Source organism: Onychostoma macrolepis, chromosome 05 (assembly GCF_012432095.1).
Source record: "Onychostoma macrolepis isolate SWU-2019 chromosome 05, ASM1243209v1, whole genome shotgun sequence".
Lineage (NCBI taxonomy): Eukaryota > Metazoa > Chordata > Actinopteri > Cypriniformes > Cyprinidae > Onychostoma > Onychostoma macrolepis.
Window position 1 is genome coordinate 21,760,029 of NC_081159.1, and position 14,669 is coordinate 21,774,697.

The following is a 14,669-nucleotide window of genomic DNA, read 5'->3' on the forward strand; positions in this document are numbered from 1 at the left end:
AATGAGTTGGCATTCAAATGTGGCACACTGTACACAGGCAAGATTGTTTGCATATATGAAACAGAACAACAGCAAAGCAAAATAGTGCCCTTTGTATTAGGGATAAATGATCAGATCATGCCACAGCAAATGGCATGACTGACAGATGTGACTCTTTTATACCTGTTGTTTGTGTGCAGTAGCTTGTGCTTTCTTTATTGATTTCGGTTTAATTAATTTTTCAGCCTCTACTTTGTTGTGTGTATTTCTTACATTGTACTGCTGATATTACCTCAGTGACCTTCTTCCCCATTGTCTGTGCTTCTGATGAATATCCAAGGCTTTTCTGGTGAGTTAAATCATCCGCAAGACTGATTCCTTTCTTGGTGACTGTTTTAAAGCTGCTGACATGCTCACCAGGCCTTGTTTTCCCCTCACTGCACAGAGCCCGCTCCAGGCGCCCATATTAAACCCAATTAAACCATGATTTCTGAAGCTAATTTGAGCAGGGCACTGAGCAGAAAAGAAAGATTGGATGTTACAGTTGTGCATTGGAGAGAATAAGGGTTAATTACAGTTAATTTTTCTATCCTCTTTTTTTTTGGGTTGAGTGAAACTTAAGGGCCACTAAACTCATATCTGTCTCTCAGACATACTTAATGCACATTTTTGCATGTGTCTGCGCTTCCTCTTTACGAGCTTCTGCTGAAATAGACGATATTGAAGTTCCAGTTTCTGTATCCTGTACGACTCCAATGCTGTTTTCTCTCTACCTAAATTATGTCTAGAAATATGGAAAAAATTGTTCAGATTTCTGTGCATATCCTGTAAATCTGCAAGTGAAATATGAACATGAACAATTACCAGTGAGAAATTAGCCTTTTGCAGTTCTTTTAAAAAATGCTTTATAACAATGGAATTGATACATTGCCAGGTTGTTGCATCAGTTATAATAAAGTAGTTATTTATTTATTTGAAAGTGTGTAGAGTAAAATAGATAGATGAATATGAGCTAATCCATTTTACTTTGTAGTCATTTCAAATTAATAAATATATAAACTAATAAAAATAAAATATTAATACAATTGTGGAATGTGCCACTTTATGATGTAATAGTGTAGCTAAATCCCACCTCCACAGAAAATCAACGCCTGCTTCTACATCACTGTCTGTTTAGCCCCGCCCACCTATCCACGGATGTAGTGTAAATAATGAGAGAGGTAAATGCAGGTCTATGCAGAAACCATATGATAAACTTAATTTGATGAATTTATTTTTAATGAAGTTCCAAACAACATCAGTAAGAACTTAAACCTTTGTTCACTTCATTTCACAATTCCACACAGGATTTTCAGAAAGACTGAAACTAAAAGCCAATGCTGTTCTGATTATATTGGATCCAACAGTAATGTCGTGCCACACAAGTGAGTAATTGTTTTTATTACTATTGCTTTGTCTGTTATTACAGATTTATGCAGGTTTTAACCTAAATCATAGCAGCGGCCATCTATGAAGGACATAGGCTGTCAATCATACACAACTTTTAGCCAATCATAGCAGTGGGCGTTTACTTCCGAGTCTACAATGAGCCATGCCTATTCAAACAGAGCTTTCTGATGAGGGGGATCAAAAACAGGACAGAAAATAGCCTATTACTTCTAAATTATGATGTTTTTTTGATGTAAAAATCTTGATAGCATGGACCTCAGGGAACAGTACAAAGTAAAAACAAAGCCAATTCATGACACTTGGTTACACGTGTATAAAATCAAGTCGAACGAATCTAATATAATTCCTTTCTATAGAGACAAATATTTAACTGGTTACTTACATTATACCAATATTTAACCGCTTTTGAGCTGGTACAGGTCTGTAATGAGCATTAAAACAAAGGTGATGCACAACAATTTGACAGGCCCTATTGTCTGTTTGTCCAAACTAGTGTCTTGGCATGGGCCTGTTATTATTAAGTAACATAGGAAATGGCTGACGGGGTGTGGGTTGTTGGTCAAAGCATTTTGGCAGGCAGGGAATTGCAGCCTTCCTCGACCTTGTTCCCCGGCTAGGATGAACAATAACATGCCGGCATGCGGGCTCCAGACTCTTCTTTCTCTTTCTTTTTTGGCTGTCCTCCAAAGAGATCTCGCCCGTCATGGTCAGGTCACAGGAGAGAGACAGGCAGAGAGCGACACAGACTGACAGGCTTTGGGAAATCAGCCTTGAGCCACTGAAGAATGCTAATGCTAGTCTATTATATTTTTTTCTTTTTCAGTTTTTTTTTTTTAATGCTTTACCTTTCATTTTTATTTTAGTTAAAACTCTTTAAATTAGCCTATCATTTTATTTCTTTTACTAGCTTTAATCCATTTTAGTTTCAGTTTTAGTAATTATAGTTACAGAGCAACAGTTTCCATCTAAAATAAGATCCCACACTTGTGTACACACAGAAATCACAATCTTGGGAAACACCGTATTAGCTCAATGCGTCTGCCACTTGTTGGTTTTCGCAAGCAGACAAAAATAGGTCCTGTAAAAAAGAAATTCTTTGGCCATGCAAATGATTTCCTGTTTGGACAACAGTATGTGGACACAAACTACTAGGCCCTCAGCGATAGGCTAGTGCTAATCTCACTTTAGCTAACGTGGCTACAGGAGTCATGGTTTACTCATCGCTAATGAGGATCATTTGGAGAATGTTTGTCAATGTGGCTGCGCTATGACGCAGTTTGCTTTCAACGCATGCTCTGCTTATGTTTGTGACTGTGACAAGCTGTTATGTTTCTGTGAGTTTCCAGTTTGTAATTTAAGAGCACAGATTCTGACTGATTTTTAAGAGTACGCCAAACTGTTTTCAAAGTCAACACATGCTTTAGCTCAGTTGTATTTAGGCAATGCTTCCGCTGTCCCACTTTTACGCTGTCATGGGGACAGTGGCTCACGGAGACCAGATACTATGGCGACACTCTTTGGTAACCATATACAGTGTAAACACTCCTGGTCTTGTTTACAACACAATGAGTCTCCAAAGCAGTGATAAGAAACAGTAGCAGTTGTGATTATAAGTAATTATAATGAAATAACTCTACCCATCCCACCATTTATAAATAATAATAATAATAATAATAAAAAAAAAACAATAAATTGCATTAAAAACAGTTTTCAACAAAATGATATACAGTTCCATTCAATGGATATGGTGGTCAGAATTTATTCATTTATTTATTTTTAAAGAAATTAATATTTTTGTTCAGCAAGGGCACTTTAACTTAATCAAAAATGACATGTACAATGTATAAAGATTTCTATTTCAAATAAATGCTGTTCTTTTGAACTTTCTATGCTGAGAACGTTCTTGTCAAAGAATCCTAAAAAATCAATCAAAGCTGTCTACAAATATATTAAACAGCATGACTGTTTTTAACATGGATAATAATAAAAATTTGTGCTGTCAAATGATTAATCGCATTCAAAATAAAGGTTTTTGTTTACATAATATATGTGTGTGTGCTGTGTATATTTATTAGGTACATATAAATAGACATATACAGTATATATTTTGAAAATATTTACATGTATTTACATGCATATATTTATATTCATATAATTTATATTATATATAAATATATTTAATATACAAACAAACAACATATTTTTCTGAAATATATACATGCATGTGTGTTTGACAGCACTAATAAAAATATGTATACAAATAGAAACATTTAAAGTTATAATATTTTACAATATTAGTATTTTTACTATATTTTTGGTCAATTCAATGCAGCCTTGTTAAACATAGAAGACTTCTTTCAAAAAAATTAAAAACTCTAAAACCAACTGCAACTGATCGTTAAATGATATATAAATGTCATCATTTTTGCTTTATAATAATGTTTTTAAACTTTATCCTAGTAATGCACAATATATTGGTACGATATCAGTTATATGATACCTAATATCTGATTTTTTTAAATTTAGCTACTTATTTTAAGATTTAAATAATATAGTATTAATTTAAAGAAATAGTGTTTCTTTTTGAATTGTTATTCTTTAATTTGTTTTCCTAACTGCATGGTATGGCTTTATAGGTTTTTGGCCATAACATGGAGATAATCATCAGCTTTGTGTATACCTAGTTCATTCTTTTTAATGACTGTCCTACACATACATTGTAACACACTGACTGTTGAAATAATTTTCTGTGGTAATTGACAGTGATGTCACAGATGCTGTAAATTGTGCTTAACCCAGAATATTCCTGTGAGTTTATTGTCATTTGTGAGTATGAACAATTTGCTCCAGGACAGGGTGATGTAATAAGCATACTGTACTATGTCAACATTGTTGTCCTAAGGCACATATCCACCTATAACCACTACATGATCCAGAGTAATCAGAAAGGCGATCGGAACGGTTAGTACAGAGCAAGCGGCTCATGGTGTGAGATATTCAAGCAAGTGAGGGGCTTAGTGGAACAGGACACTGAAACCACCCAGGGAGAAAGAGAGAGTTGTCTGTGCCTGACACTGTGACCTAAAGCTATGGGTCACGGTGCTAACTCAGATCGGCCGGTGTGGACACATGGGGTCCGGCTGTCATCTGACTTCGAGATATCACGCTCGGTAAAAAGAGTAGTTGAAAGAATGAGAGAGATAGGGAAACAAAAACTGAGGGAAAGGCGCTGTAAGATAGGGAAGGGATGGTGCTTTATCCGGTTCTGGCTAGTTTAGTGCGTAATGCTGCCTGGGTGCCTGTGTGGGAGCAGTGCTGATGACTCATGTAATCCTCATGCTCGGGCTTGTCCCTGGATGCTGAGCCTGCATGTGGAAGTGTGGGGAAACACAAGCTGTCGGTCTTGGTAGTGTGCCAGTGGCCACTCTAGTGTGCTCTGTGCCCTTGTTGACCAGTTATACACCCTCTCTAGTTATGTCTAGGTTATGCAAACTCTGAGAAAAGAGGATTCATCAGTTGTTGTTGTTATTATTATAATTGCATTTTTTTTTTTTTTTTGGTATAAAAATCATTATGGATTATTCCAAAAACATTTGAAGCTTTTTCCAACATAATATGGCTGTCACTCTGATATTAACTGGGTTCTTTCATAAATCACCATGAAATCAAAATTGACCCTGTTTGCATTCATAACATGTCTCTTGTTTAATTGTCATTCATTTTAATTCACTAGTGTCACAAGGTTTTTTTGTTTTGTGTAATGTGTAGTCAAAATATAATAACTTTCTCTTATATTGTTTTAACAAATAAATGTAATGATTAAATACATTGCCAAGAGAAATTGAAATTATGACACAAAATTCAAAATTAGTCCTAATTATAATGTAAAAGGTAAAAGCTATGGGATAAAAAGTTAAACTATGACAGAAATTGGAATTTTTGTAATAATTTTGACTTAATTTTTTTTTTTGTGATCAACTTTTTATTTTTATTTTTTTAAATCAACAAAACAACATCCACACAAACAAACAACAGGGAGGGGGGAACCAACAGACACACCATAACAATTTCAATTTCAAATTTTGACTTTATTTTTCATGATATTATTTTTTTGTCATAATTAATATGTATCTAATAATTTTGACTTTTAAAGTAACAATAATGATTTACAAAAGCAAGATATTATTATTTTTTTTTTATTGTGGTGAAAATAGGTTTCCATACATTTGTCTTAGAATTTCATTTCAGAAATTTACATTTTTTTTTTTGTCTGGAATTGACTTTATTTTTGGTTACACTTTATTTCGATAGACCACTTTAGACATTCTACTAGCTATAAGTAACTTTGTAACTACAGGTGCTGGTCATATAATTAGAATATCATCAAAAAGTTGATTTATTTCACTAATAAATTTATTTCATTCAAAAAGTGAAACTTGTATATTATATTCATTCATTACACACAGACTGATATATTTCAAATATTTATTTCTTTTAATTTTGATGATTAGAGCTTACAGCTCATGAAAGTCAAAAATCAGTATCTCAAAATATTAGAATATTTACATTTGAGTTTGAATAAATGACCATCCCTACAGTATAAATTCTGGGTATATCTTGTTCTTTGAAATTACAATAATGGGGAAGACTGCTGACTTGGCAATGATCCAGAAGACGAACACTGACACCCTCCACAAAGAGGGTAAGTCACAGAAGGTCATTACTGAAAGGTGTGGCTGTTTACAGAGTGCTGTATCAAAGCATATTAAATGCAAAGTTGACTGGAAGGAAGAATTTGGGTAGGAAAAGGTGCACAAGCAACAGGGATGACTGCAAGCTTGAGAATACAGTCAAGCAAAGCCGATTCAGAGAACTGAAGCTGGAGTCAGTGCATCAAGAGTCACCATGCTCAGACATCTTCAGGAAAAGGGCTATCAAGCCACTTCTGAACCGACAACGCCAGAAGCATCTTAACTGGGCTGTGGAGAAAAAGAACTGGACTGTTGCTCAGTGGTCCAAAGTCCTCTTTTCAGATGAAAGTAAATTTTACATTTCATTTGGAAATCAAGGTCCCAGAGTCTGGAGGAAGAGTGGAGAGGCACAGAATCCATGTTGCTTGAAGTCCAGTGTGAAGTTTCCACAGTCAGTGATGATTTGGGCTGCCATGTCATCTGCTGGTGTTGGTCCACTGTGTTTTCTGAAGTCCACAGTCAACACAGCCATCTACCAGGAAATTTTAGAGCACTTCATGCTTCCTTCTGTTGACAAGCTTTATGGAGATGCTGATTTCATTTTCCAGCAGGACTTGGCACCTACCCACACTGCCAAAGGTACCAAAAGCTGGTTCAATGACCATAGTGTTACTGTGCTTGATTGGCCAGCAAACTCGCCTGACCTGAACCCCATAGAGAATCTATGGGGTATTGTCAAGAGGAAGATGAGAGACACCAGACCCAACAATGCAGACGAGCTGAAGGCCACTATCAGAGCAACCTGGGCTCTCATAACACCTGAACAGTGCCACAGACTGATCGACTCCATGCCACGCCGCATTGCTGCAGTAATTCAGGCAAAAGGAGCCCCAACTAAGTATTGAGTGCTGTACATGCTCATACTTTTCATTTTCATACTTTTCAGTTGGCCAAGATTTCTAAAAATCCTTTCTTTGTATTGGTCTTAAGTTATATTCTAATATTTTGAGATACTGATTTTTTACTTTCATGAGCTGTAAGCTCTAATCATCAAAATTAAAAGAAATAAACATTTGAAATATATCAGTCTGTGTGTAATGAATGAATATAATATACAAGTTTCACTTTTTGAATGGAATTAGTGAAATAAATCAACTTTTTGATGATATTCTAATTATATGACCAGCACCTGTACATGCCAGCTACACGTCAACTAATTTTCACTACATGTCTACTAACTCTCAGTAGGGTAGGTTTAGGGTGAGTAGAATAAGTTGACATATACTTGCAAAGTTTCTCATAGTCAGTAAGTATGTTGTATGTCGTGGACCCATCAAAATAAAGTGTTAGAAGATATTAAGCAGACAGTCTACTAATACTCTAATGACTGCTAGTTGACATGTAGTTGCAAAGTTATTTACTGTTAGTGTAATGTCTAAAGTGGACTATCGAAATAAAGTGTTACCTTATTTTTTTCTGAAACCAGTCATAAGTCACATGGGTATAGCAATAGCCAACAATACATTGTATGGGTCAAAATTATTGTTTTTTCTTTTATGCCAAAATTAGGTTATTCAGTAAAGATCCTGTTCCATGAAGATATTTTGTAAATGTACTACCACAAATATATCAGAACTTAATTTTAGATTAGTAATATACATTGCTATGGACTTCATTTGGACAACTTTAAAGGCGATTTTCTCAATATTTATTTATTTTTTTCACCCTCAGATTTCAGATTTTTAAATTGTATCTCGGCCAAAAACCATACATCAATGGAAAGCGTATTTATTCAGCTTTCAGGTGATGTATAAATCTCAATTTCCAAAAATGTACCCTTATGACTGGTTTTGTGGTCCAGGGTCACAAATAGTTTATATTCGGCAAATCAGATAGGCTTTCGTTAATACACATCCTTTAATGAGGTTTAGGGATTTTGAATGGGATTAAACAAGTGTGTGAACCAGTTTATTAAGATATTGTTCATGTTTGAGTAATATTACCTCCAGTGGCTTTTCTCTCCTAATATGGCCAGGATACTTCCGTTTCCGTAGTCATTTTGGCCTGAATCTCAGCCAGGCAAAAACAACAGAGAATGGAATGGTATTTGGGCAAAGATTTAGCAGTACTGGCGGGCTACCAGCCATAGTGCCTTTGGTGTTAGATGCCTGTTTAATTGCTTTTTCTTAAGAAGCTGCCCTCCCGTGCTGATCAAACTCTGGTTTTACTGTTTATGATGGGTCAGGTCAAGACATGACTAGAAGTATATGGCTGTTTAAAAAACTGTTAGACTCGTTGTCTTTTCTTGTGAATGCATGAAGCTCAGTGCCAAAAACTGTGATTGCAAAACACAGCACTTGAGTCCCGGAATCAGGCTGTCATAAAAGATGATTACTGTTAACCTCACATCTTCCTGTAAACGGCCTCCAGCAGGCATGATTAAAAGGTGCTATTTGTGAGTCTGTGGACTAACAAATGTTGAGCTATTAGATCAAGCTGCATATTTGTGGGTTTGGATGACCCGTGGAGGCCTGTGATTTGTATGGTGTTGAGTTCAGTTCTAATTTTTGTGTAGTATGACCTGATATCTGTCTTATTTTAAATAATATCTCTTAAAGTTCAGACTTTTTCACTGTCATTTTAGATGCAAGTTTTTGGAAAAAAATCAATACTCTGACTTTGACAGTGTGATCCAATAATACTGACTCTCTACACACTGATGCAAATGATACTATAAAAACAAGTCGTGTAATTAAACTGGAATCTCCTGCTACAGACATTCCCCTGTGGGCAGATTTGACTGCAATGCCCTGATGTCATTATACAACTGTTATTATAGCAACAATGCTAATGCTTCTGAGAATTGTGCTGAAGGATTCTTCACAATGTGTGTGCTGCTGAGTATGCATGTTTATGTTTTACATTATAGTTTATTCAGTTACAATTTACACAATATGGCAACACAGTGTTGCAAATTAATGATAAAACATGGATTTTAACATTAAACAGACTTATCAAATTAACATGCATGCATATTCAGGTTCACTATTATTGCTCATTTCTTCCATTTATTTGGCCAAAGCAAAAAAAAAACAAAAAAAAAAAAAAAAAATTAAATAAAATCTCCAAACTGCAAAAAATGGTTGACATTTCATGTCTGAGTTCTTGTAGTGAATTAAATGAACAGAAATAAGTCTTGAACATTTATTATGCACTACAAAATAAAAAAGAATAGGCCACTTTGTTTGTCTTCTTGTTTCATACTTTTTTTTTCAGAGGCAAAAATAAAATGATGATGAATACATTACAACATTTGATCAATAATTCATTGTCAGAGTATAAAAATTAAATGAAGTTTGGTAATGTGCTATGTAGTTCTACTTTAGCATATCAAGTCATCTGCTCCAGGGACAAATGCTGTCATATCCGACAAGCTGAAGACTCTGGCCCCACGGTGCTTAGTTAAGCAAAGTGTGCAGGAAGGGATGAAAACAAAGAACAACATTCTTTACTTCATACAGCACACTGAGGTGAATGCCATTTTTTTTAAAACATCTTCACAGCTGCTTCCTTCATTTTTGTACTATTCAGCAGCAGTTACATACAGTGAACACTGTGCCACTGTTTGTTTTGTTGCATGACGTCATTCTCTACAGAAATGAAAGCAGCAAGTGACATTTATAAAATAGTAAATCATGAAGTCATGATTCCAGACACAATAAATCTGTGCAATTCAGCCACAACGAATGTTATTATCTGTTAACATGGCAATCCTGATCTCCAATTTGAACATTTATTGTGCTTGTCTGCGAATCGCATAAAACGTCAGTGGAAACAGCAGAGTAAATAAAATGCCTTCATGTGTAAAACTACTTCATTTTCATCTTCTTTATTGCTCAAAGTGTTTGCGTCGCATCTGCTTTGAAGTTTTATGGGGTTCAATATGGACAGCCAATAACAGACTGGCAATGTAATCAGAAACTGATGAATGTTCATCTCTACTATGAATTGAGTTTTAGAAGTTTGATCTCTATGGTTTATATTTTATAAGTTAATTTATTTACATGTTCTATTTCTTTATAATTGTTTATATATCAATTGATTTATTTAGTAAAACCACCCTATTTACTGTATGATGCACTGTAAAAAAAAAAAAAAGTTGAGCCAACTTAAAATTTTAAGGCAACAAACTTCAGCAGATTTTTGAGTTTTCTCAACTTGTTGTTTTAAGTTTATACAACAAAAATTTGAGAATCTCCCACAAAAACAAGTTGAGCAAACTCAAAAATCTGCTGAAGCTGGTAAAAAATGTTTTTTTAAGTTCGCTCAACTTTTTTTTTTTTTTACAGTGTGTGCACAAATTTGTGTCAAATTCAAAGGAGCACAGTAATGTCTGTGTCAGTGGTAGGGGAAACTGGGTTTACTCTTTTAATCAGCAACTGGCTCCAGGCGTGTGCAGGGGAGGGAACTACTACTCCTTCAGGCAGACCAGCTGACGCAACCTTTGACCTGAGTTAAATTTAGTTTCCCCATTGTTAGGATTGATAAAGTACACTCAGCTTGTGTTAGAGAGGGCAGGACTAGGCTCTCAATCCAATGCTTCCTTTACCCTGTCAAAAGGTCATATTGTGCTCTGTGTGCAAGACTCCGGAGAACTCTCTGCTTATATTTATGACATGTTCCTGGCGTCTCTTTCCACACATTTCCAATCCTCCTTGACTCCAGTCATAACTGTTATGCCAGCCTGAGAAAGACTGGCATCCTGTTTCGTAGCACACTCACAATGGATGCCAAGTAACGGGCATTCCACAAGATTATTGCAACAATGGCACATTTTTGAGGAGCCAAATAAAATGCCACTGCAGAACCTGGTATTTTTTGGGAAATTCCTTCGTCTGACTTGCTTGTTTTCCATCATGACGGTTCAAAGGGAATTGCTCTAATGCAAACCAGACGGAGAAGAAACAGTGCACAAGGATGTGTGTTGAGTTTTGTTTATATGGAGTTTCTTACAGCATGCAAAAATGGTTCCTTTCTGTGTTATCTAAAAAGCCCCCAGCGATTTAGCAATTATCAGATAAAGTGGAAAAGTGGCTATTTATAATTTTCACTGGAATGCCTAATAGTAGGCCTACGCCAAATAAAAACGAAAACTCGTGGTATTGATACGCAAAAATGGACTTTGGCGTGTCTATGCTACGTGATGGGTAGGATTAGGGTTGTGGTGTAGATGCGTATCAAATGCACGCCAACAAATTTCGGATCATATGCACGCGAAAACTGCGTATTATATGCACGCCAAAAATGCACGTAGCATAGACACGCCAAAGTCCATTTTTGCGTATCAATACCACGAGTTTTCGGGGGTTTTTGGCATAATATTTATACGTATTTTCATGAGATCGGGTTGCATTTAACGTTCCCAGTCAATTTAAACTTATCTTGCAATCAAGTATAGCAGTTTTGAAGAGCGCTACCCTAGTTGAAAAGACACAATGTTGGGTTCTTCTGTCCATTTACAGGAGGCTGTATAACTACAGCATAGACAATGTAATTATATAGACGTTTGTTTCAAAGACTTGCATCAGTTTTTAAAAAATACATATAAGTAGGCCTATTACGTCATCCATGGCATAGTTAGTAAAGAATTGGTTATACAGGTTAATACATTTAATAACACCTAATTAGAACACTATTGTGATGACACCATAATTATTCAGAATTTTATGAGGAGAGTCGAGTGAGTTTTTGTCATGACACTACAGTACAGTAATTTGTATTGTTTGCAGAGAACGTTATGTATCAAATGACCAATCAAATGATGGGGTCTGTTAGATTTATGACATAACATTTATGAAGGTGTCCTTGCTAAATAAACAAATACAAGACAACAACAACAACAACAACAACAACAAAAAACTTACTGACCCCCAAACGTTTGAATGGTAGTGTGTGTGTGTGCGCGTGTTTTTGTGACAAATGAGGACATAAATTTGTATAATGACAAGGGTATGACATAGGTATTACAAGGAGAAGGTGACTTTTCAGGACATTGCCCCATGTCCCCACTTTTCAAAACGCTTATAAATCACACAGAATGGAGTGTATTGAAAATCTGAAATAGCACAAAGTTTCCTATAAGCGGTAGGGTTAGGTGTAGGGTTGGTGTAGGGCAATAGCACATACATTTTGTACAGTATAAACACCATTACGCCTATGGGATGTCCCCACTTTTCACAAAAACAAACATGTTTGTGTGTATGTGTTTTTCTCACAGAGTGAGGTCATGTCATCTTGCATAGGGCACCAGAATTTTCACCAGATTTTAGGGTTCCCACATCTCCAAAATCCCGCATTTCTAACAAAATGTGGTAAAATCTAAATTAACAGCTATTATAATATTTCTTAAAGGTAAGATCAGGCAGAAAAAAACTCCATAGGTTGCAAATGCACCCCTTCCCTATATGATAAACCTTGCGCACTCATGTCGTCAACGCTCTCATCCATAATTACTGACATTTCCAAAGCTTGAGGCATGTTGGCGAGCAGTTGGCTGCAAACGGGAAGGCGTTCCTCTGGAGAGGCAGTGCGGATGAAGTCATCTCCGTAAGCGGGACCTGCGCTGTCGCTCTATAAAGAGCTTGCCCTCTCTGTAAACTCCTCACTCGACTCACAGCCACCAAAGCGGCTCAGATCGGTCAAGTTGGCGACTCCAACGCTGCTAAACAACACCAAAGCCGCAAGATGTCGACCGACATGTACTCAGAATCTCGCCGGGTCTGCCCTTCGATCCATGGCAACAAGTTTGACACGGCGAGCCGCAAGCGAGCGGTCGCCAACATCTTCGAGAACGTCAACCAGGACGCGCTCATGAGACTCTTCCAGAAAACTGGAGACATGAAAGCCGAGGAGAGAGTGAGAAGCATCTTCTCCTTCGCGCACGACCCCGAAGAGACGGCCAAAGCTCTGATGGCCCTCAAGCAGAGGAAGAAGGACAAGTTCCTGCGGATCGCGGGGATGGTGCGACACTTTCTGAAGCTGCGTTGAGCGTCTTCACGCGTTGACCCGCGGTTGCATGGTCGTTCATTTCAGACTGCCGGTAACATTAACAACCTGGCGATAACGGACACGTCCAGAGTGGTCGAGAAGGAACCACACCGAGATGAAGGAAAGCCTCGTAAATGACACGAGCCCTTCGAGAAGGACGGGACGCACGGGATCTGGAGCTGTGGAGGCGCTCAGTGTGAAGGAATCCCGCGGCGCGAGCACGCCGAGCCCCTCGTGCATCATAACGTGAAGACGCGCGAAAATGTCTCGTGAACTCTATGCATTTTAAAAATGGACTTTATCACGAACTTCTGCACCTTATAGGTGTAATTGTTGGTGCACAAGAACTATGACTGGAGACAGAAGTTATGTTGCCTGAAAACTGCCTATAAACATTATGCCTTGTCTCTATGCCAGTTTAATATTGTGATATGTGTTAACACTCAACGGCCACTTATTTATTTGTCACAATGTTATAACATCAGTTATGCATTCTTCACAATATTATTTTTCATTGTTTGTATAATAAATTATTAACTAAACATTTGGACTCTCTTCTCTTCCTTGACTTCATATTTAAAAAAAAAAAAAAAATGTAGAAATTGTGGGTTCTGCTGGACCCATGGGTCCCTTGATCCCATATTTCACATTCTCAATAAAAAATGGCAAGGTGCCAATATGTAGCCTACCCTAGGGCTAAATAAGGTACAAAGGTGAGCTTGCTTACAGTAGAAATGTTAAGGTAGTATTTCAACAAAGTTTGACATTGCTGTTGTGTTTAATCTAAAAACTAGCTAGTTACAGTAAAGTGAAACCCACAAACCCAGCAGTCATCCTGAAAGTTGTAAAAGATAGTATCGTCAACAATAAAACTTATATTAGCTCTCAGGGGTATTTGTTTTTAACTTTCACTTTTTGGGCTGTTTGCAGGATAGTCACACCTGTCACTCACCACTAGGTCTGGGTAGCTTTCATTCAGGCATGTCTCTTTGTTTTGCAGATTACCAGACCGGCGTGAACCAGTTTCTGGTTGATTCAGCCGTGTTTGTTAAAGGTGTATTACATTACTGTGGTGTGTAGATAAGAAGCTTTACCAGTCTCTTTAGATCCTCCTCTGTGTCAGTTTTTTGATATATAGCGATAAGTAATTTTGTACATTTCAGGTGTTTTGTCAGACTTTTGGCATGATTTAGGATTAGGGCTGGCAGAGGGAAGATCAGTGGATGCCTGTTAATCTTAATGCTCTGATCGGTCACTGTACTGGCTCAAACCAGTTCTGATGAGCTGGGAATGCGTCATCTGACATCTGACTACCTGGCGGTCATGTAAGGTCTAGACAACAGAGCCCAACACCTTACCTCTTCTTCATCGCTGCCAAGAGGGAATTTCCTACGTAAACATTCACCTGCCAAAGGTGACTATGGTGGAGAGACATACACACACACACACACTCACACACACTTGAAAGTGATTTCTGCAGGTCGTGTGAAGTGTGACCTATTG

The 14,669-nt window shown here is 37.0% G+C and overlaps 1 protein-coding gene across 1 annotated transcript; it reads left to right on the plus strand.

The window, feature by feature from the left end:
- The first annotated feature begins 12,696 nt into the window (after nucleotides 1–12,696).
- Nucleotides 12,697–13,708, plus strand: tcima (transcriptional and immune response regulator a). The gene has a single exon (XM_058776515.1). The coding sequence runs from the start codon at nucleotides 12,864–12,866 to the stop codon at nucleotides 13,164–13,166; it is 303 nt and encodes a 100-aa protein (XP_058632498.1). The 5' UTR covers nucleotides 12,697–12,863; the 3' UTR covers nucleotides 13,167–13,708.
- Nucleotides 13,709–14,669: the final 961 nt, after the last annotated feature.

What these genes read in the sequence shown, in the direction of transcription:
- tcima (XM_058776515.1), top strand. Translation starts at nt 12,864, where the DNA reads ATGTCGACCGACATGTACTCAGAATCTCGCCGGGTCTGCCCTTCGATC.